The sequence below is a fragment of the Hevea brasiliensis genome, chromosome 4 (assembly GCF_030052815.1).
Source record: "Hevea brasiliensis isolate MT/VB/25A 57/8 chromosome 4, ASM3005281v1, whole genome shotgun sequence".
Classification (NCBI taxonomy): Eukaryota; Viridiplantae; Streptophyta; class Magnoliopsida; order Malpighiales; family Euphorbiaceae; genus Hevea; species Hevea brasiliensis.
The window spans coordinates 3,504,715-3,530,450 of record NC_079496.1 but is presented as its reverse complement, the minus strand read 5'-3'; the positions used below and the strand labels follow the sequence as shown (position 1 = coordinate 3,530,450).

The 25,736-nt window shown below is 33.1% G+C and overlaps 6 protein-coding genes and 2 pseudogenes across 10 annotated transcripts; 4 read left to right on the top strand and 4 right to left on the bottom strand.

Moving 5' to 3' along the window:
* Window positions 1-638: 638 nt before the first annotated feature.
* On the top strand, window positions 639-2,342 carry LOC110655214 (probable aspartic proteinase GIP2). The gene has a single exon (XM_021811422.2). The coding sequence runs from the start codon at window positions 807-809 to the stop codon at window positions 2,154-2,156; it is 1,350 nt and encodes a 449-aa protein (XP_021667114.2). The 5' UTR covers window positions 639-806; the 3' UTR covers window positions 2,157-2,342.
* A 1,767-nt stretch (window positions 2,343-4,109) lies between these two features.
* Window positions 4,110-5,717, bottom strand: LOC110655195 (probable aspartic proteinase GIP2). The gene has a single exon (XM_021811404.2). It carries the CDS (start codon window positions 5,616-5,618, stop codon window positions 4,275-4,277), a length of 1,344 nt encoding a protein of 447 aa, XP_021667096.2. The 5' UTR covers window positions 5,619-5,717; the 3' UTR covers window positions 4,110-4,274.
* Window positions 5,718-6,879: 1,162 nt separating this feature from the next.
* Window positions 6,880-8,234, top strand: LOC110640835 (probable aspartic proteinase GIP2; annotated as a pseudogene).
* Window positions 8,235-10,818: 2,584 nt separating this feature from the next.
* Window positions 10,819-12,284, bottom strand: LOC110640843 (probable aspartic proteinase GIP2). The gene has a single exon (XM_021792358.2). It carries the CDS (start codon window positions 12,228-12,230, stop codon window positions 10,917-10,919), a length of 1,314 nt encoding a protein of 437 aa, XP_021648050.2. The 5' UTR covers window positions 12,231-12,284; the 3' UTR covers window positions 10,819-10,916.
* A 257-nt stretch (window positions 12,285-12,541) lies between these two features.
* Window positions 12,542-14,291, bottom strand: LOC110640836 (probable aspartic proteinase GIP2; annotated as a pseudogene).
* A 2,745-nt stretch (window positions 14,292-17,036) lies between these two features.
* Window positions 17,037-18,579, bottom strand: LOC110640833 (probable aspartic proteinase GIP2). The gene has a single exon (XM_021792353.2). It carries the CDS (start codon window positions 18,531-18,533, stop codon window positions 17,190-17,192), a length of 1,344 nt encoding a protein of 447 aa, XP_021648045.2. The 5' UTR covers window positions 18,534-18,579; the 3' UTR covers window positions 17,037-17,189.
* Window positions 18,580-18,848: 269 nt separating this feature from the next.
* Window positions 18,849-22,407, top strand: LOC131179126 (dual specificity protein phosphatase 1-like). 4 transcript variants are annotated; one of them, XM_058145054.1, is made up of 6 exons: window positions 18,849-18,983; window positions 19,719-19,828; window positions 19,963-20,098; window positions 20,536-20,656; window positions 21,487-21,632; window positions 22,135-22,407. In XM_058145054.1, exons 2-6 carry the CDS (start codon window positions 19,721-19,723, stop codon window positions 22,146-22,148), a joined length of 525 nt encoding a protein of 174 aa, XP_058001037.1. In that variant the 5' UTR covers window positions 18,849-18,983; window positions 19,719-19,720; the 3' UTR covers window positions 22,149-22,407. The 4 variants fall into 4 exon arrangements, with proteins under 4 accessions (XP_058001037.1, XP_058001035.1, XP_058001039.1 ...); XM_058145052.1 differs by having other exon boundaries at window positions 18,865-18,983; window positions 19,674-19,828; XM_058145056.1 differs by having other exon boundaries at window positions 18,865-18,988.
* Window positions 22,408-23,667: 1,260 nt separating this feature from the next.
* LOC110640852 (transcription factor MUTE) lies at window positions 23,668-25,234 on the top strand. Of its 2 annotated transcripts, none has more exons than XM_021792375.2 (3): window positions 23,668-24,085; window positions 24,208-24,600; window positions 24,800-25,048. In XM_021792375.2, the coding sequence occupies exons 1-3, from the start codon at window positions 23,990-23,992 to the stop codon at window positions 24,839-24,841; spliced, it is 531 nt and encodes a 176-aa protein (XP_021648067.2). In that variant the 5' UTR covers window positions 23,668-23,989; the 3' UTR covers window positions 24,842-25,048. The 2 variants fall into 2 exon arrangements, with proteins under 2 accessions (XP_021648067.2, XP_021648066.2); XM_021792374.2 differs by lacking the exon at window positions 24,800-25,048 and adding an exon at window positions 25,066-25,234 and having other exon boundaries at window positions 23,673-24,085.
* The last annotated feature ends 502 nt before the right edge of the window (window positions 25,235-25,736 follow it).

The window sequence follows — 25,736 nt, the reverse complement described above, 5'->3', positions numbered from 1 at the left end:
AACATTAATTAGGAGTCAATTTCTATTATCATAGTAAATTTATTTATTAAATTCAGTTAAAAAGAAGATGATTTCATGTAAATCATCGCGAAAACAAGATAGATAATTTTACTTTTTTTTAATATTATATAAATATTTTCAATCCATTGAAATTTGAATCAGACTATTTTACTCACGCTGGGTCGGCCCATTACGGTTAAGCACCCTCAATAGATAGCGCCTAGACGAGATCCATCAATAGATCATTTTCTTAGTAGACTTACAGGTTGCATTGGCAAATGGACCATGTTGAAGTCAAACATCGAACAGTTGTCTTTGACTCTTAGTTATGAGGAAGCGATAAGATCCAAAAGTAGGCATTAATTATCTGCTTGCTTGCCAGTCTGGCTATCATGCTACGGCTGGACTCTTCACGTACGGGTACGGCTTCTAGAATCAGCAACTGGATGCTCGCGTTTGCGATTTCCAATTGCTAGCTCTTAACTTTAGCGGCTTCACTTCTCTCTCTATCTCTCCGTGTACACGGATTAGAAATGTCTGCCTAACTTGAGTCGGTCAAGAGTGCTACTGCCCTTTATGATGCTGTATCCGCATTGCCATATATTCAAATAGTCGTCTATGGCGGCCAATACACTACTAGTCACCACGCAAACTCTTTTATGGCATAGCATATCTCCATTAACTGCAAAATGGTCTTCGATGGCGGCCATTTTATTACTCACTACATACCCAAGCTCTCTATAAAACCATTCCATGCATGTTATTGAATCTCTCACATTCCTCCTTCTTCATAGCATTTCCCTTCAATGGCTTCTTCACCTCGATTTATTCTTTTGTCTCTCCTCATTTTCTTCTCTCTCTCCCATGCACAAACATCTTCCTCCCACTCAAAACCCAAAGCACTCGTCCTCCCCATCTCCAAAGATGCCTCCACCCTCCAATACCTCACCCATCTCAACTTGGGAACCCCTTCCCTTCAAACAACCCTTGTTGTCGACCTTGGAGGCAGGCATTTATGGATAGACTGCTCAAGTGGATATCAGTCATCCACTTATAGACCAGGACATTGCGGCTCTGCCTCATGTTCCCTGGCTAAAGCCGATTGCGTTAGCATATGCCCCAATCCTGCTAGGCCTGGTTGCAACAACAATACCTGCAAAGTACTGGCCAAAAACAGTGTCTTTGGAGGTTTTCTGATCCCTGAGGTTGCCATTGATACAATCTCTATCCGATCCACAGATGGCTCTAAGGCCGGTTCGCATGTTTCAATTCCCAATTTTATCTTCGCTTGTGCAGAGTCCTTCGACCTAATAAATCTTGCTAGTGGCGCAAAGGGGATGCTTGGCCTAGCAAAGGAACGAGTTTCAATGCCCACGCAGCTTTCATCTGCATTTGGTGGAAGTTTTCGTCGAAAATTTGCTATATGCTTACCTTCCAATCCCAAAGCCAATGGTGTCTTGTTCTTCGGAGACTCTCCTTACCAATTCCATCCAGGTTACGACACATCCAAGGTCGTCGAAGTATCTTCAAGTTTTAGGTACACCAAACTCCATGTCAATTATGAAACCACAGCATCACCTAGGTTGCAAGGAGCACAATTGCCTGAGTACTTTGTGAAGATCACATCTATTCTGGTAAACCAAAAACCAGTTCCAATTAACTCCACATTGCTTGATTTCCACAAGACAGGCATCGGTGGTTCAAGAATAACTACAGTGCAACCTTATACCACTCTTGAGACTGCCATCTACAAGTCATTTGTTAAGGTGTTTGATGAGCAAATGCTAGTTACTACAGGAAATAGGAAAGTGAGAAAGGTTGCAGCTGTGTCACCGTTTAAAGATTGTTATCGTAAAGAAGACTTGGATATGTCATTACTCGGGTTTAGTGTTCCTGACATTTATTTAGTGTTTGAAAATCGGGATGTGAATTGGTTAATCACTGGAGCCAATTCAATGGTAGAGGTAAGCAATGATGTAGTGTGCTTAGGGTTTTTGGATAGAGGTCCAAACACCGGATTGACAACAACGTCAATAGATATCGGAGCACACCAATTGCAAGACAATCTTCTTCAGTTTGATATTGCTGCTTCAAGGCTTGCATTTACATCCACACTTCTATTACGAGAAGTTGAGTGTTCTAACTTCAAATTTTAAACAAGCTATAATGGAAGATCACTATAGCTTATTAGGTTGAAATTCAACCAAATAAAAGATGCTTTCATTAATTGTAAGTTACGTGTCCCTCATGCATGTTTTTGTATTTAGTGAGCGTATAGCTTTGTAATCGTCGATACTATTAATTGTTAATAAGAATGGATTGTGATGTTTATTTTAGCACAATTAATAATGTACTGGTGTAATAATTACACACGAATTCACGATCTTCTCTCGCATTGAAATTCAAGCATGCTTTTCCAAAAAATATCATTTTTTTTTATATTGTTGTAAAAAACAATTTAAAAGTTATTATTTAATTACTTTAAGTTTTACGAATATATCATGTTAATTGAATATATTTTAAAAATAAATTTTAATAATATATTATTATTATTAAAATAATGTTTTTAATATTCATAACTATAAAATTAGGGGTGAATCAATTAATTTGATGAACTTTCATTGATCTATTTGTTCCTGAAAATATTTTAATGGTTGATTAAACAGATATCAAAGAAAATAAGAATTAAAGTGACATTAAGTTTTGTCCTTAATTGGTTTATTTAGAGGAAATTTCTTAGCACCTACTGTAGTATTAGTTTTTAATTAGAAGATAATTTATTTATAATTTTTTTGTCTTTTCAATAATAATAATAATAAACTTTTCAATGGTCAAATTTTGTTATGATCTTATATGTATATATAAAAATAAATATTTTCTATTAATATTCTAAATATATAGCTAAATATTTTTTTAAATAATTTCCTCATTATAATAAGAAATATATTATTCTTTAAAAATTAATTTTTGTACATTAATTAACAGATAAAGGTTTTTTGTGATTGCTTTTAATTTGTTGTATAACAATTTAATATTAAAAATTATATTTAATTTAATATATATTTTTTTTAATTATAAAGATTAAAGAGTTTATAGATAAAAAAAATGGTGTTCTCTTTATGGGATTTTGAATTTAATTACTAATATAAAGTTTATTTCAACCGCATAATAAAATTATTAAATTCTTATATATATCTTAAAAAAAAACAAATCATAAAAAAAAATTATTGTATCGATCTATGAATTTTAGATACTGTAGTGGGGCTTGAATTTTCTTAGAGAGTGAGATGTTTGTGCAATATATTTTGTATATTTTTATTAAATTAATATAATTATTATTTTTTTAATTTATTGCATGCAATTTGGTGTAGACTTTTCAATCTACTTTTCGCAGTTGGTATGTGCATTAATGTGTACATAATGGAACCCAAAAGGGGAAGAGGGACAACCTTTATGATATGTGGAGACGGCCCAACACATCAAATATCTACATTAATTATTTTTTTGCCAAGGATTATTACCCATCAATAAAATAATAAATGATTGAAAGATACAATAATAAATTCAAGATATATATGGTGTAATTTATTTATTAAATATATAAATATTTTATATACTTATATTTTAAATATATATAAATTGAGTATAAATAAGAATTTTCTAAACATATATATAAACATATCATTTTATATAAAAGTAATAAAAATAAAATAAAATTCAACTAACTTTTGTGATCATGACCAATTCGATCAAAGAGTTTTATAATTTTCAGTTTTTAATGGTAAGTCAGATTTATCATTGGTTTAACTTCTCAATTTTTTTATTAAGCTAATAAGGTAGGTAAGAATTTGAAAATTATGTTCTTAACTCTTATCTCTCAATTCAATTAAGTTAGCAATCAAGATTCAAGACTTCAATCTTATCTCAACTCCTCAACTAATCGGTTAAAAAAAATTAATTTTACAATTCAGAGATAACTCAGAAACCTCATGATTCAAAATTTTGAATTCCATAACTTTAATTTGAATTTTCAATTACTTAATTACTTCTCAATTGTAATTTGGGGTTCAATTTTACTTCTCAATTACAATTCTGAGACTAATTTTATTGCAAATAATGAGCATAATGCATGAAACATGGCGAGGTAAAGAAATTTTGTAGCTTTGAAACACATACAATGAAAGTTATTGAAATACAGATCAAACTTAAATAAATTGCAAATACATCTCACAAATAATAATACATAATACCAGCAACAAGGTTTAATTTCCATCTTAGAATTTGAAGTTGGAGCATTCGACTTCTTCCAAGAGAAGTGTGGAAGTAAAGGCCAATCGATTAGAAGCTAGATCAAACTGAAGAAGATTATCCTGCAACTGGTGTGCCCCAATCACTATAGGTGTCGTTATTATAGGCTCATCACCTGCATCCAAAAACGCTAAACACACTACATCGCGACTCATCTCCACCATTGAATTAGCTCCATACATTTCCCAGTATAAATTCTTGTTGTTCTCGAACACGAATGCAATGTCAGGGACACCAATCCCAAGAATTGTCATGCCCATGTTTCCTGTGGTATAGCAATCTGTGAAAGGTGCCACAGGAGCTACCTTACTCACATTCCAAACTGCAATCTCCTTATCAAACGCCTTAACAAGGGCCCTATGGATAGTGGTTTCCAGCTTGGTGTAGGGTTCAACGGTGGAAATTTTTGTTCCGCCCTTCCCCGTCTTCTTGAATTCAAGCAATGTTGAGTTTACGCGAATGGGTTTTTTGTTTACCATAATAGATGTGACCTTGACGAAGTAGTCCGGCGATGGGGGTCCTCGTGTCACGACGGATGATCCTGTGACTGCGGTGTTGATGTAGAGTTTCGTGTGTTGGAATCTTGATGAGACGTCAATGACCTTTGATGTATTGTAACCTGGATAGAATACATAAGGAGAGTCACCAAAGAAAATGACGCCATTGGATTTGGAAGTGGAAGGCAAGCAGATAGCGAAATTTCGACGAAAGCTTCCACCGAATGCTGAAGAAAGTTGTGTTGGTAGTGCAATTTGGTTGCTGCCAAGGCCAACCATCCCATTTGCACCCCTAGCAAGATTGCCTACGCCTCGATCATTAGCGCAAGCGAAGATAAAATCAGAAATTCCAACATATGGGCCATACTTTGATCCCTCGGTGGATTGAATGGAAATTTTGTCTAAGGAAATAAATCCAACATCAAATCCACCACCTATGAGTGTGTTATCAATATTCACATGACATTTTTCCTTGTTGCATCCTGGTCTATTATATCCAGGAAAGCATGCACCATCACAAGTAGCTTTGGCCACTGAACATGGTGCTGAACCACATAGGCTCTGTTTGAATGAGGATGATACATATTGTCCATCATCGCAATCCATCCAAAAATGCTGACCTCCTAGATCCACCGCAAAGTTTTTCTTGGCTAAAGGGGTTCCCATCTTAATGTGGGTTACATATTGGAGGGTAGTGGCATCTTTGGAAACTGGGAGGATTAGTGCTTTGGGTTTTGAAAGTGTTTGAGAGAGGGAGGAAGAGATGGAAATGAAAAAGGAGAAAAGGATTAATGGAGCTATAGATGAAGCCATGGAATTTCAAAGGAAAATGGTTGAGAAGAAGACTGGTTTTGGAGAAGAACTGCAAGAATGTCATGGACTTTATATAGGCCCATTGTCATAATAAATAATGTTGATATTTCTTATGCTGCCATATATGACTGTCATTTGCTTGGTTTGGCGTTGAAAAGATGAAGGATGATTCAACAAAGGTTGAATCACTTAGTAAGTGTCTCGAGCCAGAGAAATTCTTGCCTTTTTGTGGCCAAGGGATGAAATTAATGACGGAATTAAAGCATTGGGCCATATCAACTTCCATTCTCACCGGTCCATTATTAATTAGTCGAAGCTGGCCTGCCTCGGTGAACGGGTGAAGAGAATGTTTGATTTAAATTTAACAAAATGAAATAATCAGAAATTTTTTTAAGAAAAAATAAAATAATTGAATCCAATCGAAGAAATCAAACAAGTAACTTAATCTTCATGCATCATCAGTAACGTGCAATTATATCAATTTTGTTTAATTTTTTTATTTAAAAATGCTATGCCCTACAAATTTGCAGGATAGCAAATTGCGACGGTCGCATATAGGCGCATTAAATGGCAATTAATATGCCGTTCTGGACCTGGTCCGTCTTCGTATCACTCCCACTTACAATCAATATATATGTAATTTTATTCATAAAATAATAAATTTTATTTTTTTTTTATTTTTATTATATAATTATTTTTATGTAAATATAAGATATATTATTTTTTAATATATTCAATATATTTCATAATTTACCCTCCCACTTTCTAAATAATTTACTCACTTATCACATTTTATGTGGATCATGATATGATTAAAAATTAGAATCAAATTATCATAAATTTAAAATATAATATATAAAATTAAATTTATATATAAAAATAAAATTTATATATTTATATTTTATATTTATAATAAATTAAATTTAAGTATATTTTCTTAAAGCCTGCATTACGGCTGTCACAGTTAAGACAGCGGATAAGATTCAAGCTATGCGTGAATTTCCCTCGATATACACTTGTTTCCACTTGTCATGGATTTTCCGTCAAACTACGACTTCACGACGCCACACAACCTCACACATCTTGCGCACGTGTACAAAGACAAATGCCTGCTTCACTTGACTCAATTTGAAACCACAATTAATCTCCTCGATGGCATATCTCCATTGCCAAATGGTCTTCTATGGCGGCCATTTTCTTACTCACTATGTACCCAAACTCTTTATGAAACCATTCCGGGCATGGAATTGAATCTCTTAGCATTTTCCTTTGATGGCTTCTTCACTTCAATTTATTCTTTTGTCTCTCCTTGTTTTCTTCTATCTTTCTCATGCACAAACATCTTCCTCCAACTCAAAACCCAAAGCACTCGTCCTACCTATCTACAAAGATGCCTCCACCCTCCAATACCTGACCCATCTCAACTTGGGAACTCCTTCCCTTCAAACAACCCTTGTTGTCGACCTTGGAGGCAGGCATTTATGGGTGGACTGCTCAAGTGGATATCATTCATCCACTTATAGACCAGGACATTGCGGCTCTGCCTCATGTTCCCTGGCTAAAGCCGAATGCGGTAGCATATGCCCCAGTCCTGCTAAGCCTGGTTGCAAAAACAATACTTGCACAGTCTTGGCCAAAAACAGTGTTTTTGGAGGTTATCTGATCCCTGAGGTTGCCATTGATACAATCTCTCCCCGATCCACAGATGGCTCAAAGGCCGGTTCGTATGTTTCAATTCCCAATTTTATCTTTGCTGTGCAGAGTCCTTCGACCTAATAAATCTTGCTAGTGGCGCAAAGGGGATGCTTGGCCTGGCAAAAGAACGAGTTTCAATGCCCACGCAGCTTTCATCTGCATTTGGTGGAAGTTTTTGTCGAAAATTTGCTATATGCTTACCTTCCAATCCCAAAGCCAAATGGTGTCTTGTCTTCGGAGACTCTCCTTACCAATTCCATCCAGGTTACGACACATCCAAGGTCGTCGACGTATCATCAAGTTTTAGGTACACCAAACTTGTCAATTATGAAACCACAGCATCACCTAGGTTGCAAGGAGCACAATTGCCTGAGTACTTTGTGAAGATCACATCTATTCTGGTAAACCAAAAGCCAGTTCCAATTAACTCCACATTGCTTGATTTCCACAAGACAGGCATCGGTGGTTCAAGAATAACTACAGTGCAACCTTATACCACTCTTGAGACTTCCATCTACAAGTCATTTGTTAAGGTGTTTGATGAGCAAATGCTAGTTACTACAGGAAATAGGAAAGTGAGAAAGGTTGCAGCTGTGTCACCGTTTAAAGATTGTTCGTAAAGAAGACTTGGATATGTCATTACTCGGGTTTAGTGTTCCTGACATTTATTTAGTGTTTGGAAATCGGGATGTGAATTGGTCAATCACTGGAGCTAATTCAATTGTAGAGGTAAGCAATGATGTGGTGTGCTTAGGGTTTTTGGATAGAGGTCCAAACACCGGATTGACAACAACGTCAATAGATGTCGGAGCACACCAATTGCAAGACAATCTTCTTCAGTTTGATGTTGCTGCTTCAAGGCTTGCATTTACTTCCTCACTTCTCTTGCAAGAAGTTGAGTGCTCTAACTTCAAGTTTTAAACAAGCTATAATAGAGGATCACTATAGCTTATCAGGTTGAAATTCAACCAAATAAAAGATGCTTTCATTAATTGTTAGTTATTTCTCCTTTATGGTTTTATATTTAGTGTGCCTACCATGATCGTAGAGCTTTTTAATCATCCAATAGCTAATGAGATTGGATTATTATGTCTATTTAGCACTATTAATTGTGTGCTGGTGTAATAATATTTAGACATAAATGGAATATCTTATTAAGTTCATTGGGCATTGAAACTCAATCGAGCTTTTTCAGAAAATATAATTTTTATATTGATGCAAAAAGCAATTTATGATATATGGAGCCTAATTATAAGATGTCAAATGTTCAAATTCGATGGAAAATTTGCGAGCATTGGCTTTGGCTTTACTATGCATCATACGGACTTGTCATCACTTCTAAGTCAAAGTTTTGGTGCTTATCCTCTCCTTTGAAGACCGTCAAAGTCAGAAGAAGAAAGGAATTTGAATCATATGGACTTGTCATCACTTCCAATTGGATGTGACAGACCCACGGCAGTGAGTCTCGGTTTTTATGGGCTTCCAATTGCCTTTCCGAAACCTTAAGTGTCTGATTTTGGGGACCTTCTCCTCAGGCGTCCGACCACTTATGGTTTTCCCTAGCGATGCTTCATTTAGTTGGTTAATCTCACCGGTGTTTGTCAGATGATTGGGTTACGGTGCCTATGATCCTCCCAAAGGTTCTTCTGATGGCGTTCGGCAGCGTGAGAAATCTCTTCTACCGGATTTGGGTTTCGGGTTTCACTCTAGTTCCTGCCAGAGATTGGATCTTGTTGCTGGACTTGTATTTGTATGGCCATGGGCCTTCTACCACGAAATGGGGCTTCTTAGTTTTTTTTTTTTTTTTTTTTAATGAAATCAACCTCCATCTTGAGAGGGAAAATAAAAAAAATTTGGCGCTTATCAAAACGGTAAGGAACAGTGCTGTCCATGAGAAATTGTACCTTCTCTTATTATTCATATTTTGAGAAATAATAATATTTTTATGAATATAAAGAAGACTCTGTTTCATAATTAGAAATTCCCATTTGTTAATTATTTTTTAATTAAAATATCTACAGGGATGAACAAGAGGGCAGTGCTATTTCTAATTTTCTATAATACAAGCGGCAATCAGACTAAATTCTTGGAATTAATACAAGGATCAAAAGAAATTTTTGTTTGTGAATTAAAAATATAATATGTATAAAAAAAATTTATATATATATATATATTCATATTTTAAGTAGATAATAAATTAATACTCCAGTCATCTTCGTGAAAGTATTTTATGAATTATAGTTTAGTTTTTGAAATTTGATAAAATTTATATTTTAATCTCTATATTTTTAACTCATTTATTTAATCTTGATATTTTAATAGATCTACAAATTAGTCTTCATCATTATAATTATAGTTAAATTTCCATTAATATTAATAAAAAATACTAAAATACACTTTATTATATTTTCTATCTGAAATAATTTAGTATATAAGATTTGGTAAAACCTATAAATTAGTCTATAAAGTTGAGTAAAACCTACAGATTAATCCCTATATTTTTAAAAATCACCTATTTAATCATTGATATTTTAAAAACTTACACGTTAGTCATTGTCCAATTTTCATCCAAATTTTACAATAAATTATATTTATGATTTATAATTATTATTAAAAAATTAAATATTAAATTATATTTATGATTTATAATTATTATTAAAATGTAAGGATGAATTTGTGATTAATAAAAATATAAGGATCTTAAAGTAATTAATTCATACTTAATAATTATAATTATTTATAAATTAATTCTTGTATTTTATTAATTACAAAAAATATAAGAGCTTATTTGTAAATATGTATTTGGGGATCTTTTTGTGAATTGTATGGATTATTTTGAATTAACCAAAATTTTTAAGGACTTTAAATTAATTAGTCCATACTTTTAATAATTATAATTTACAGAAATTAATTTATAAGTTTTATCAAATTTTAAGGATTAAATTGTTTTAGATAAATTTTTTACTAAAATTAATGACGAGTTCACTTTTAAAATTTTAAGGACCAAATAAATAAATTTTAAAAATATAAATACTAATCTATAAACTTTACCAAATCTCAAATATTAAATTATAATTTACCTTAAAACTTCATTAATTGGGGGGAGCATAAAGCATGTGAAAATATTGCACGCAATCATCTCAAAAGCTTAAAGCTGTTAAGCTCCCACATTAATTAGTAAGCTTTCACATTAATCATACATTATTCTAACAAATAAAGGTGGATTATAATAAAGCAATGAACAAGAAAACAATGTGCTTAAGCTGTAAAGCAACGCACAATTAATTAATGGAATAACTTTTTCTTCCCTATAATCAAATGCCAATTATATAATTAAATACTATTCCGTAGACTTAGTATACTTACATAATAAGAAGTCAATATCCCTTATCATAATAACAGAGTCATATTCTTTGTTATTGGCAATTAAAATTACACGAAACTCCGCATATGCCGTGATGATGGTGACCAAAAACAAATCAATATTCGAGAAAGCAAGAAAGCATATGCCACATGGAGGTATTATTTTTCCAACAGCGCGTGGAATTATATAATATGATAATAATAATAATATCACAAAAAAACAAACACAGGAAAATCCATCTAAGCTATGGAGGTAAAGTTGAAGTTGGCACAAGTTGTCTGTCTAAACAACAGTGAAGAGCTGAACCCAAGCTTGGAAGTGGCTAGATCAAACTGTAGAAGATTTTCCTCCAATTGATGCCCACCAATGACTATTGAAGTCCTGGGATTTGCACCTCCATCCACGAATCCCAGACACAGAACATCACTTTTAACTTGAACCATTGAGTTTGCACCAAAAATCCTCCAGAAAACGGTACTGCTTTGCAAGACAAGATCAATTTGAGGCACGGCTGGCCCAACTCGAGTGCTGCCGATGTTGGTTGAGTTAAAGCAAGCCCCAAAAGGTGCCACAGGTGCCACTCTAGGGACTTCAGCTAGTTCCCTGATAAAAGCATTGACAACAGCACTGTAGATTGTTGTTTCCATTACTGTGTAAGGATCTACAGTGCTTATCTTGGTTCCTCCAAATCCTTCTATATTATTAATGGTTAAAAATGATGTGTTCAATGGAACAGCTTTTCCATTGATCTTGATAGACTTGACTCCAATGAAGTATTCAGAGGACGGATCACCTTCAAAAGATGCAGATGCTGTGCTCACCGGGTTGAGAATTAATGGGGTGTAAATGAGAGATTTGGAGACATCAATATTTGGAAGCAAAACGTAAGGCCCATCACCAAAGATCACCACACCCTTGGCATTTGTCGAAGAGCTTAAACAAATGGCAAACTTCCTGTCAAAGCTAAAAGCAGCGGAGAATTGAGAAGGAAGTGATATCCGAGTCCTTCCAAGGCCAACCATTCCCTTGACACCACTTGCAAGACCTTCCAAGAGAAAAGTCGCACCACAAGTGAAAATCAAATTAGGCACAGAAACAACTCTACCAGGATTTGACCCATCAGTGGATTGAATGGAAACAACATCCTGACCAACCTCACCACTAGTTCCAGTGTGGGTTACGGTATTGTCAGGGAGTAGGGCACATGTGTTATTGTTGCATCCTGGCCTTGGGCTAGAAAAGCACTCAGTGATACAACTCTTTGACTTGGCAAGCGAACACTGGACTGATTTGCAGGGTACAGGTTTGTAGGAGGAGGAAACATAACCTCGTTCACAATCGACCCAGAGATACTGGCCTCCAAGGTCAACAGTCAACTTCACTGGCACTAAAGGGGTTCTTTGGTTGATTTGCGCAAGGTATTGCTGAGAGGAAGGATCTTTTGAGACTGGAAGGAGTAGAGCTTTAGGCCTGAAAGATGATTGAACTATGGAAGGATTGATTATAATGAAGAGAAGAGAGAAAAAGAGAAGGAGATTACAGGAGAGATCCATTGCTGGTGAATTTGGTGATGAGTTTCAATACCTATTAATATCTCGTTGAGGGCTTTATTCAATTTTCCTTGGTATTTTGTTACTATACACGCACCCTATTTTTCTATTTATATAATAAAATATATAAAAAATAGTAAAGCCAGATTATCAAATAAGTTGATCTTGACCCTGCTTTAATTGTATTGTGTGTGGATATTGATTTGGTGGACAATATCTTTTATTATTATTATCTATTCCACATGAAGCAGAGCTCTTTAGTGAAGCCAGGGTACAAGTTCATGTTAGGTAGTCATTGAAAGTTCATTTAAAATTGTATTCAATTAAATAAAAGTTCACGTATATAGACATACTAGATTTTTCTTTATAGCAAAGAGAATAACCTAATTGCAAATTGCAGTCCAACAACGACTCCTCCATTAGGCGGAACAAGAAGCAATCATCATTAATGAAGCTAATTTTCTCCAAGATTTTTTTTTTCCTTTTATTGGTAAGGAAAGACTACGCATTCCCATAGCCTTAGACCGACGTGAAATTGAAGTTAGAGCACGTTGTTCCGACGTGAAATTGAAGTTAGAGCACGTTGTCTGCCTAAACAGGGGAGAGGAACTGAACCCAAGCCTTGAAGAAGCAAGATCCAACTGTAGAAGATTTTCTTCCGGTTGATGACCGCCAATGATAAAGGGGGTCGTCACATGTTCTGATCCTCCGTCAACAAATCCCAAGCACATTGCTATTAATTTGCACCATTGAATTTGCACCCCAGATCCTCCACACCACTTTCTTGCTCTGCAAAACAAGATCAATCGGCGGCACAGCGTGTCCAACGCGAGAGCTACCTAAGTTCTTGGAACTCAAGCACGCTCCAAATGGTGCTACGGCTGCAACTCTAGGGACATTTTTCATCTCCTTGACATAAGCTTTAACTACAGCTTTGTAAATAGAAGTCTCCAAAACGGTTTAAGGATAAACGGTGCTTATTTTGGTCCCTTCGAAGCCTTCTTTATTGATGGATAGCAAATTCTTGTTAAATTTAACTCATTTTCCATTGATTTTGATGGACTTAACTCCGATGAAGTATTCAACGGATGATTCTCCTTGGAAAAAAGACCCTGCAGTGCTAACAGGATTGATTTTAAGTGGGGTGTACACAAGGGACTTGGAGAGATCAACATTACTGGGAAGCAATGCATAGGATGAATCACCGAAAAATATAACCCCATTGGATTTTGTTGAAGAACTCAAGCAAATGGCAAATTTCCTTGGAAAGCCAAATGCAGCAGGGAACTGAACAGGAAGTGAAATGTTACTTCTTCCGAAGCCAGCCATGCCCGTAACCCCACTAGCAAGACCCTCTAAGAGGATGTTCGAACCACTGGTGATAAGGAACTTAGGCACTGATACTACCTAACCAGGATTCATTCCATTGGTAGATTGAAGAGACCAGATCCAGACCAACCTGACCACTAGTGCTAAGGCTCTTCACCGGATTGCCTGGGAGCAGGTCACATGTATTATTGTGGCACCCTGGTTGTGGGCTTGAATAGCACTCGGCGGTACACATTTTTGAATTAGTAAGTGTGCAAAGGGCCGAGTCGCATTTTACAGGCCTACATGAGGATGAAACGTAGTCTTTTTCACAATTAACCCAGGCGAATGCGGCACCTAGATCAACTGTTAATTTTACGGCACAAGAGGAGTTCTCTGGTTGAGATGGGTGAGCTATTGAAGAGTTGATGAGTCTTTGGAAACTTGAAGGAGCAGTGCTTTGGGAAGAAAGGGTGTTTTAGCTACGGAAGGAGAGATGCAGAAGAGAAGAAAACAGAGGGGGAGAAAACAATCAAATGAGGAAGCCATGAAATTAAGGAAGTATGATGGAGATTAGCAAGAGGAGGTCTGGATAGTTGGGACGTAACACTGAAAGCGCAAGCCCATAGTTAGAGCTGCTTTGCATTCCTAGTGACCAAGTCCACTTGCCACTACATGGTGGAAAATTATAAGCTCCACCGTAAACGTACAAGAATTCATAAATTAAGGAATGTAGAACCCATTTCATCATAAAAAAAAAAAAAGCATATATGCTCTTAAAGCACCTAATACTACATAGTGCTTATTTTTCACTCTATGTTTTTCAAATATATTTAAAATTATGTTTTCAAAATCTTTATTTTTTTTTTTATCATTCAAAACACTTTTCTTTTTTTAATTTCAAATTCAACCCAATTTCCTTTAATTATTTTTAGAAGAAATTTTACATAAATTTAGTCTACCATATTATTCGTACAATAAATAATTTAAATTATTTTATAATAATATAATTATAAATAATATAAATTAATTATGTAAACAGATGTATATTAATTTGAATTTATCTAACAATCTTTAAGATAAATGAAGACTTTGAATATGGTGTACACGTATATTTTTATATTCAATTTGTGTTAAAATATGGGAAAGTTATTCCACCCTCCATGTGCTTGTATTTAAAAATTATTTTTTAAAAATTTTATGTATTTAAAAAAATACATAAAATTTTAAGTTTAATCAAATTCCAATAAAAAATTCAAAGAAAACTAAAATAATTTTTCTTAAAAATAAAAAATAATTTTAATATTATTAAATTAAAATCAATCGATAAATTTGTGTTTATTTATTTCTTGAATACACAAAGAAATTTTTTTAATCATTCCATAAAAAATAATTTATTAATATTTTTTAAATATAAATGTTATAAATTAAATACAGATAATTATTAATAAGATTTCGCAAATTAAAAAATTTCTGTATATAGTCTTGATTGAATTTACATTAAAGATGAATTATAATTTAAATTTTTATTTATTTTTAAAAATTAAAAAATTTATCTATCTAAAATAATAAAAGTACTAATTAAATTTATTTTTAAAATTCTAAAGATTTATTTAATCGGGCAATCCATTTCAATTTAAATTATTCTTTTAGACATGATATACATAAAAAAAAGGACACTTTGTTGCTCAAGGCTTATCGATAATGACATAATGCTAGTCATTATTAGTCACACTAGACGATCGTTTTCTTTTTTATTTTTATCCTTTTAAATCCTCTCCTTATATATAAAAAAAGAAAAATTAAATGTATATTTTTAATATGTAAATTAAAAATATGAAATATTTTTAAGTATTATAATGATTTTTTTTATAATATATATTTTTTATTTTAAAAATTTATTATTTTTATGTGTTATAATAATTTTTTTATTTATATTTAATCTAATTTAACAATATAATATTTATGAATTAATAAAATTTATTGTTAATTACTATTATAATTTTTAATGAATTTTAGAAAAAAAATTATTTTTAAAAATTTTAGTTTATAATTAAATCAAATTGTTTAAAAATAAAAATCATAATTGCATCAATTCATAATCAAAACCAGAGTTGAATAGATTAAAATTATTCTATGTAATTATTTACAATCAAACTAATCTTAATTTATTTTATTTCTCAATTATAAATTATCGATTTCAGTCCAAAATCCACCTGAACTGATAGCTAAATGCAGATGATTAGCGTAAAGTTAAAATTAATAATTTAATATGCGTGTCTTATAATAAACCTTAAAAGTAATAATAATAATAATAATAATAATAATAATAATAATAATAATATAGCATATGGATGAAGGTCAACGAACTTATCTTCATTGCAATAATTGACCCATTTTGTCTATCAATTTTTTTTTTCTTTATTAAATATTAGTTTAAATTATATATTTAACTGTAATTATTTTTACATTATATATATATAATAAAATTTATTTTTACTTATCTTAAAATCAAAGCAAAAATAAAAAGAAAAAAAGCTATCCATAAATAATAAATATATTTTTTTTTACTTTTTAAGACAGTTAAATATATTTATATTTTTTAAAAATTTAATTTATTTATAGTTTTATAATATTAAAATTTATAATATTTTAATATTAGGGTTATAATTTTAAAGTATAAGTTTTTGTTTTTAATACAAAGTATACGTTTGTTATACATATGTTAAATAATTTATATTATATATATATATATATATATATATATATATATATATATATATTAAATTTAATAGTTCAAATAAAAATATTAATTTTTTTAATTTAATTTAGTTAATTTTATAACTAAATATTGAGAATTTATTATATCTTCAGGTAGATTACGTTTTTATGAAAAGTTATATACTATCGTTAATTTAATTATTAATATATAATATTAATTTAATTATTAATTAAAATATAGCAATAATAAATTTTTGAAAAAGATAAATATATGAAATATTTTGAAAATTAAAATAATAAATTATAATTATTTAAGTAATTATTTTAAAAAATAATTTTATAAATATAATAAAGATATTAGTTAAAAAACTTATGTTTTTCTAAAAAACTTAGGGAAAAATATAAAAAAATATTTTGTGGTTGGATCATAGTTCAATTTTATCAAATTGATGTCCATATTTTTCTTCGATCAAAATCGTTAGTTATTATTAAATGATACTCATGTAATAAATTTATGAGATTAACATAATGACATATAACAAATATAATACTTATATAATATTTACATGATAAACACATTATTAATGTATTATTTATGCGCCATCAAATTAATACAATGTATTCACTATATTAATATCATTTAATGATCAATAACAATTTAAATAATATTTATTAATAAAAAAAATATAAAATATCAAACTAATAAAAATTATATCGCAATCCCTCCGCGAAATTGCAACTTTTCGCTAGATATTATAGGTAAATTCGCAATAAACAAACTTGGCTAAATTTGTTATGGGATTGGGATTAGCTTCATACACTCAGAAAGGATAAAAACTAAAATCCTTGGGTACAATAACTTTTCCAATTTTACTTTGGAAATGGAAAAAAGAAAAGAAAAGAGAAGGGTAAAAAAAAAAGGGCATCACCCGTTCACAGAGAGTCCTTAAGCGTGGCGGATTCCAGCAGCAAGTCAGAACAAGAAGTTTGTCTCATCCGAAGAGGCAAACTGAATCCTAACATTAAAGTTGCCAAATCAAAATCTAAAAAGGTATCCTCTAATTGAAACCCTCCTATTACAATTGAGGTTTTTGAGTCCAGCCCACCATCCAACAACCCCAAACACATCATCTCTTCACTCACAACCACCATAGAATTCCTCCCATGTATCCTCCACTTTACCATCTCACTCTGCAGCACTAGCTCAATTGCAGGAACCTTTGCACCCAATTCTGTGACACCAATACCTTTTGAACTAAAGCAAAGGCCGAAAGGGGCCAAAGGAGCAACCCTTGTCATATTCATGCCATTTGCAGCCTTTATGTAAGCTTTCACAAATGTGCCATAGATTGAGCTCTCCAAAGTGGTGTAAGGCACAGTTGTGCTTATTTTTGTTCCTTTAATGCCTTCTTGGCCTAGAGCCAATCGCTTGCCGTTAATTTTGATGGACCTCACGTTGATGAAATATTCTTGAGGATTACCACCTGGGTTGGAGACTAGAGGTGTGTAGGTTAGTGACCTTGAAATTTCTGAGCTAAAAATTGAATCACTACCCATATTTCTAAATAATATAAAGCCATTAGAGGAAGACAAGCAGGTAGCAAATTTCTTGTGGAAATCAAACGCTGCAGCAAGCTGTGATGGCAATGAAACTGGACTCCTTCCTAGGCCTAACACCCCCTGGGCACCTCTGGCTAAGCCATTTAAAAGAAAAGTAGGTCCACAAACGAAGAGAAAGTGATCAACTTTTATGATTTTACCATCTTCTACGGCTTGTACGGCTACAATATCTTCTGCAAGCTCCCCTCTTGATATCACCCGTGTGATACCGTTTTCTGTGAAAATATCACAAGTTGAGGGATGATTTCCAGGCCTAGAAGTACCAGAAAAGCAACTATTATTTCCAAGATGAAAGGCTTTTGCCATTGAGCACTGGATTGAACAACTGGGAATTATACGTTTAAATGAAACGTGGCCTGAGACACAATCAACCAAGAGAAAGGGACTGCCGAGATCAACTACAAGCTTGGTGGGTAATTGTGAGGTGCCATAGTCGATTTGGGTAATGTATTGGAAGGTTGAGATATCTTTGGTAACAGGAAGAAGTACAGAATCTGGTAGGAAGGAGGTCTGAGCATGAACTTGGTAAAGAAAATAGAAAAAGGAGCAAGACAGAAGAAAGAATTTGACAGAAGCCATTGAAGGAGAACTAGTAAGGGGGAAAAGAGGGAGACAAAGAGTTTGACGAAGAGGGAGACAGAGTTTGGCATCGTGCATACCATGTATTGAAGCGCGGAGGACCGACGCAGATTGATGAAGTTGCCACGCAAAATGGATAAGGTTTGTGATCTTTTTAGCTTTTGCTGACTAGATTTTTATACTTTTCAGCGGTTCACATCCACTAGGTTATTATTATTATTATTATTATTATTTTTAATTCCATTGCCGTACCGGCCTCTTGTTGGGTATTAATGGGCCAATTTAACGGGCTGGGATTCACTGTAAAATTAGGCTTAGGCCCAATTGGAAGCTGAAACTATGAGCCCGAGTGGTGAGTAATGAAATGGTGATGAACCCAATAACAATAAGAATATTCTTTTCTTTTGTACATTTTCCTTTCTTGGCGAGAATCAATTGCTGCAATTGGATGATAAAAATATAATTCAGAATCAAGATCCGCCAACAATATTTTCCCCTGTCATTATTCTCTTCAACAGAGCTCTGAAGGTAAGGTAAATATTTTAGCTTTCAAATCTGATCGGAGAAAATGGACAATGTATTTGTTAATGAATCATTTGATTCGTCGTTTCTTTTTTTTTTTTCCTTCTTTTTTCCCCTTTTCTTTGGGGTGCCATATCGCTTTATTCTGGAAATTTGGGACGCCCGGATGCAAATTTCTTTTTTTGAAGCGCTTATATTCTGTAACAGAGTTTAAAGTTCTTGTTTTGTTAGATTTATGACCAAAATTTATACTTTCTTGATAGTTCTATATGAGTATGTTTTTACCCAATTTAGATTTCCCACCTTACAATGTTTACTTATATGCTAATTTTGTGTGGCATAATTCAAAATGGTCTTGAGTGGGTCAGCCAAGTTCTTTAGAAATATTTGAGATGGTTTGTTCCTTTAATGGAGAAAGATGCATACAACGTAAAATTTCCCAAGTTATTTTCCCCCTTTAATTGCACAGATGATAATATTTTCTTCAAATGGTTGTTCTGTTGAGTGAGATTTAATTTGGTTCTTGCCTGTGACATTGTACTCATGTTGTTATCTTTATTTTTTTTTTTTCTTGCGTGATCCTTTAAAAATCTATAGTAGTTATTCCTTCCCTGTGTTAGTTGGCATGGAGAAATATTAGTAAGACAAGGATTTAATTCTTAAATTCTTATTAGTCTTATGCCTTTCTTGAAGTAGAAATATTAAATGCAAATTGAGAAGTTTGCTCTTACCACTTACCAGCAATGGATAAAATTGATGATTCAATTAAGAATCAAATAGCTGCACTTTGGCGAGTTATAAATGTGACAAGATGCCTTAAGGAGGACAACCTCCCATGTCAAATTGAAGAGGTAATTATGCTTGGATGTTTGATCATTCAATATGCAATTCGCGCTTTATTCAATGATGTCCTGTTTTAAGCTTCCTTTGTTGCAGTAGCCTGGATTTTGCACCTTTTTTGTAATTTTTTTATAATAATTTTCAGGGCCTCTTCTTGGGTTCTTTTGGTGCTGCTAATAATAAGGATGTACTAAAAAGCAAGAATATTACACATATCTTAACAGTAGCTAATTCTTTGGCTCCTGCTTATCGAAATGATTTTGTATATAAAGTGATTGGAGGTATGGTTTCACATCCTTCTACTGATGAATATTATTTCTTTTGAATGCCCGATTTGATGATATTCTACATCATGATTCTTCAGTTGTCATTTTCTCAGGGTTTTTTTTTTGTCCTTCTGCTTTCCTCTCTTTCTTTTAAAAAGAGCTTTTTTCCCTTCACTCTATAGTCTACTTCTTGCATTATGAAGTTAACTTTCAACTTAGTTGTAATTTTCTTTAGCTTTTCTAGAGTGTTATTCTATTAATGGTATATATTTATGATTCCATAAGTATTATTTTCTTTTTATATTTCCTTAAAAGTAGTTCCAATCCGACCTTGCTACGCATCAGTTTTAATGGTTTTTGAAAATTTGAGTATCTAGATTCAGGACTGCTTGTTGCTTAAAATTGCATAAAACCATACCCACTTTAACTTGATGGTGTTCTTTGTGAGGTAGTTACGGATAAAGAAGACACAAATTTGAGACAATACTTTGATGAGTGTTTCAGTTTTATTGATGAAGCTAAAAGACAGGGTGGATGTGTTTTGATTCATTGCTTTGTTGGAAAATCCAGAAGGTGATATATCTTTCCCTACCTAGGTCACTTGCATTCTAGGACTGTGTTCTTAGTCTTGCTACTAAATTGATCTAAAACATCAAGCATCAATGAATTGGCTCTCTTTGGAATTCTTTTTGTAATGGCCGTAGCTCCAAAACAGTGGTCTGACACCTTAAGCTGAGAATTCTAACTCATTAAAAGCAATTTTGGCTAATACAACTTCTTTGTTGAACCTTATGTTTCAACTTTAAGGCATGTGGTAGTGTGGTACATATGTTAGCTTTGTGTTGTACATTACAATGGTGATTTTTAATTCTGATCTGAAGAGTTTATGGGACAAATAATATTTTGTTTTGATTGGCCCTATTCTTACACCTTAGAGTTCAAATGCAAATTCAGTATTGAATTTCACATGGTAATCTCTAAACAAATGGACATCTTGCAAGTGACATCAACTGTGGGTGACAATGATATGGAAATGAAGTGAGCAAGAAAGGATTAGTGGTGATAGATGCTTGAACACATTAATTATGGTATGAATTTAATCAAAGATATCTAGGGGGTCGAGTATCTTATTGTTGGGACCTAGAAGATACCTCATAAATTATAATTTTTCTTTATGTATTTTCTTGTTATCTATTCATCTTAATTTACACTTTTTTTTTCCTTATGCTATGAAGGTTTCCTTGATTCAAGGTGCTTATGATTGAAAGAGTATTGTATACCTGTAAAGAAAGAATATGCTATAATTAATATTTTGCTTCTTTAAATTTTAAAAGCTGGAATTTGGATATGTTGTGCCTCCAATTGTTTTGAGCTTACTGCAATTTATTTGTCCTGCTTATCAGCGTGACAATTGTTGTTGGTTATCTGATGAGAAAGTATGGAATGAGCCTATCCCAAGCTCTTGGACATGTGAAGAGTAGACGACCTCAGGCTGCTCCTAACTCGGGTTTTATCTCACAATTGCAAGACTTTGAGAACTCTCTTCAAGGTGCATCATCCTGGATACTTTTACATACATTTATTTGCAATGTCTGCTTGAGTAGGACACCATATGAAATATTTAAGATGTAAAAGTAACAATGTTCTGTGGGTTTATAATCTGCAAATGTGTCTTGTTTTTACTGATTTAAGCTATAAGATTAACATCTCTTTCGCCTTGTTGAAAGCTTTAAATCAAACACAAGTTTGTCACTCTTGCTGCAGTAAAATAACAATCTGTTGCAGAGAACTAATCCTTCTATCCTATAATAGAAGTTAGGTATTATCATATGAAACTCCATTATAACCAACAACATTGGTCCATTTTTTCAATTATTATTGTATACATGCAGCTAAATGATTAATTTTGATAAGTTTCTCAATTTGTTCGTTTGTAAATGTGCTCTCTCTGTAACTGACGGGATACGCTCCTATGCGTCTTGTTACATATCAGTAAGTTACGTCATTTGTCATTTTTCAACCCTAACCAAGCATGTAATTTGTTTTGCAAGGCATCCAATCATAATGCGCAAACAAAGATGACAAGGGCATGGAAAGGCTTAGCATTGTAGATTCTGCATTTGTTGGTCATTGGAGAAATGCAGCAATTTGTCGATAAAAAAAGCACAACCACTTGATAGTATAAACTTCAAATACACTGGTTATCTAATATTTTGAATTTTTTTTTTTCAATGGTAGAAATTTCCTAGATGTTAAACAATGATCTTTTTGATTTTTGTGTTCTATGCTAATATTCAAATCAATAACTTAATATCATATGATAATTGAAGAGGAGTTGAGGAAATTAATGATAATGAAGATAATGTTGAACGAACAATTTGGGTGCCTAATAGTAATTTGATAAGTGTATATACGTAATTAATCAATGACAGAATAAAAGTATAAACTATAAAGACTTATTTAAAAATTAAAAAAAAAAAACTATAAAGGCAAAATGAAGATTATGGTAGTACATGATTGCATTTGTGATTTGTCATTTCACTCCTTGGTAGACAATTAATGTTGATATAAATCCTCTTGAATTTTACTTTGTGGGTATAGGCTGGGAACTTTGGCACAAAAGAAAAAGGACAGAAAAGTGAGTAGTCTGTCGTGCCTTAATTAACTGCATTATGCTTATTGGAAATCACGCTCTGGTGAATACTTCTCTACTACTTGCAATGTTAACCATTTTTTTTGGATTTTTTGCAAGTTTATCAGATAACTACCACTAAATACTTGATCCATATCGAGATTAATGGGGTAAATGATAATTGAAGCCACCCTTCATAAAGGGTTTGAGTTGTGTGTTTCACCAAGAAATTAGAAGAACGACACATCATAATAATGAAGCAGGTGGCAGGGTCATTTCTTTGTTGGTAGAAATTCTTAGTTCTGAGCTAGAAGTCAGATTTTAGAAGGATTAGAGGATGGCCAAGATCCTTTAGCAGCCACTTGATGAACTAGTATACATTTTCTTTAATTATCATGTAACGTCTACTAAGCTTCCAGAGATATTTTTCTTACTTTAGCTCAAACTAGTATCACATTGAATTAAATCAGATCGTGGCTCGCTTCAGAATCGTAATTAATTCAACTTGGAAACCAAATCAATCAAAAACCACTTGTGAAGAAATTGAATTGAATAATAATCACCTACATATGAAGAAAATTTTTTTTATTATTATTATTATATTATTATAATACGCAAGATGAAGAAATATTAATTAAAAAGGAAAAAAAAAAGTCACATACTACTATTCCTATGTCCCACAATGACTGAACATATCAAACTACATCACCATCAACAGATATCATCGAAATCACGCGATGAGGACTGCTGCTAAGGAGTAAGGACTTTCGCAGTATTATATATGTATACATCTGACAGCTATAGATGATTTGTTTTTGTAAGGTCAATGCGATATATACACGTATATATCCCTTTCTGAAAATGAAAATAAACCAAGAAAGAGAGAATGTATACACTTAAATTCACATAAAAATAAGCATGCAATGACAGGTGTGATAAGAGGGGAATGTGCATGAAGAAATACAGGAAGTTAAGAAACACCTACCTTCCCCCTTGTTTTAACTCACGCAGGTCATGTAAGTGACCCAAGGTAATAAACGTGAGATGTAATATCTACACAAGAGAGAGAGAGAGAGAGAGAGAGATGGCAAGTGAGTGACCAAGAACCTCACGGGACTGCAACATAGAGCATTTAATATCCAACCGAGAAAGTGATTTTTGGAGTCTCATTCTTAGTTTCCTGCCCTATAAATAGACAAGACTCTTGAAAACCTAACAGCGAGACCTAAACAGAGAACATATATATATATATAGTCTTGTTTTGAACCAGAAAGATGTCTCACATAACTATAGAAAGAAACCGGAGAAGACAGATGAATGAGCATCTCAAGGTCTTACGTTCCTTGACCCCTTGTTTCTATATCAGAAGGGTATTCAACTCTTTATATCTTTTTCAACTATTTATATCTTTCTCCCAGTATTCACAGAAACAACTTCTTTAATTTCTTTGCAGTTATGAGCTAATTAAGAATGTTTTTGCTTTTATGATTAGGGGGACCAAGCATCTATAATAGGGGGTGTTATAGAGTTTATAAAAGAATTGCATCAAGTTCTGCAGGCTCTGGAGTCCAAGAAACGAAGGAAGAGTTTAAGCCCTAGTCCTAGCCCTAGCCCTAGGCCACTGCAGCTAATTACTCTTCAGCCTGATCAGAGCCCCCCCCATGGGCAAGAAAATGTTAAGGAACTAACCGCATGCTCCAACTCTTCAGTTGCGGATGTGGAAGCAAAGATTTCGGGATCAAACGTGATCTTGAAAATATTATCGAGGCCAATGCCAGGTCAAATTGTGAGGATAATCAATATCTTGGAAAAACTTTCCTTTGAGGTCCTTCATCTGAACATAAGTAGCATGGAAGACACTGTTCTCTACTCCTTTGTCGTCAAGGTATACTGTGCCACTATTCTATTACATAACACTTTCATTATAAACCTAAGCTAATAAAGTGCTTATTACTAGTGTAAATTCGTTGGAGAATTTTGAGTGAGACTAAAAGTAATCCGCCCTATATATTATCTTAAAGGAGATTCTTGTAGTTCTTGATGCCTAATTCTTCGTTCTCGATGTCATTTTCACTTTGATGAAGATTCTGTGGAGAAGTACTTGTCAGGCTCACTTTCATTGGTAGACCCTACACTTAATTGCCTAGCCAACACGTACACTGACAAGGTCCTCTGTACGTCTCAAGTGCACAACATTAATTATTTCACCACTTCTCCGTAAAACGTTTATAGGAATTTTCTTGTTAGTAATAATGCATGGTTTCTTTTCTTTAATAGTATAGTAACTGCAGGTTGATGAAATAGTTGTATCTTACGTACCTTTGGTTATAAATATGATTTGTTGTTGCAGATAGGGCTGGAATGTCAGTTAAGTGTGGAGGAACTTGCAGTCGAAGTTCAGCAAAGCTTCTTATTTCCTGAGAAAGTTTACACAAATTACATGTAGTAGTTTTGCTGTCAATTTGCCTTGGACTTTCTTGAGCATAAAGAAAACAAAAGGACTTTGATGGTTGTTGAAATGGTATATTTTATCACAAGATCAAGCAATGAGAATGTTAGCATAATTACAGCAATCAGCATGATTATAGGAGATTTGTGTAACATAATTACAGCAATCAGCATGATTATAGGAGATTTGTGTAGCATAATTATAGCAATTATTATTCTTGTCCAAATTAGTTCATATTCTCATGTATAAATAGATGTAATATCTCTGTAAATGGGACATGCATAAATACACAATCCTTTTCTTCATTACTTGTATTCTTTCTTCTAACATGGTATCGTGAGCCATAAAACTTTTATTTCTAGTTTTTGGGGTCTCTCGCTCTCTCTACAACCTGCTCGTTCATTCTTTCATACCTATTATTATACCATTTTTTTTCCTCATCTTGTTATCAATGGAGAAATCGATATTTCAAAACCTATTGCAACAGCTTCGATCGGTTCCAACTATAATCTTTGGGTTCAAGGAATGAAAAGTTTTTTGATAGGTCGCAAGCTTTGGCGTATTGTTACCGG

Coding starts and splice junctions, on each gene's coding strand:
- LOC110640843 (XM_021792358.2), bottom strand. CDS start 12,230: ATGGATCTCTCCTGTAATCTCCTTCTCTTTTTCTCTCTTCTCTTCATT.
- LOC110655195 (XM_021811404.2), bottom strand. CDS start 5,618: ATGGCTTCATCTATAGCTCCATTAATCCTTTTCTCCTTTTTCATTTCC.
- LOC110655214 (XM_021811422.2), top strand. CDS start 807: ATGGCTTCTTCACCTCGATTTATTCTTTTGTCTCTCCTCATTTTCTTC.
- LOC110640833 (XM_021792353.2), bottom strand. CDS start 18,533: ATGCACGATGCCAAACTCTGTCTCCCTCTTCGTCAAACTCTTTGTCTC.
- LOC110640852 (XM_021792374.2), top strand. CDS start 23,990: ATGTCTCACATAACTATAGAAAGAAACCGGAGAAGACAGATGAATGAG. Junction 24,086..24,207: donor CTTGTTTCTATATCAGAAGG/GTATTCAACTCT, acceptor TTTTATGATTAG/GGGGACCAAGCATCTATAAT. Junction 24,601..25,065: donor TCTACTCCTTTGTCGTCAAG/GTATACTGTGCC, acceptor TTGTTGTTGCAG/ATAGGGCTGGAATGTCAGTT.
- LOC131179126 (XM_058145054.1), top strand. CDS start 19,721: ATGGATAAAATTGATGATTCAATTAAGAATCAAATAGCTGCACTTTGG. Junction 19,829..19,962: donor TCCCATGTCAAATTGAAGAG/GTAATTATGCTT, acceptor AATAATTTTCAG/GGCCTCTTCTTGGGTTCTTT. Junction 20,657..21,486: donor TTTGTTGGAAAATCCAGAAG/GTGATATATCTT, acceptor CCTGCTTATCAG/CGTGACAATTGTTGTTGGTT.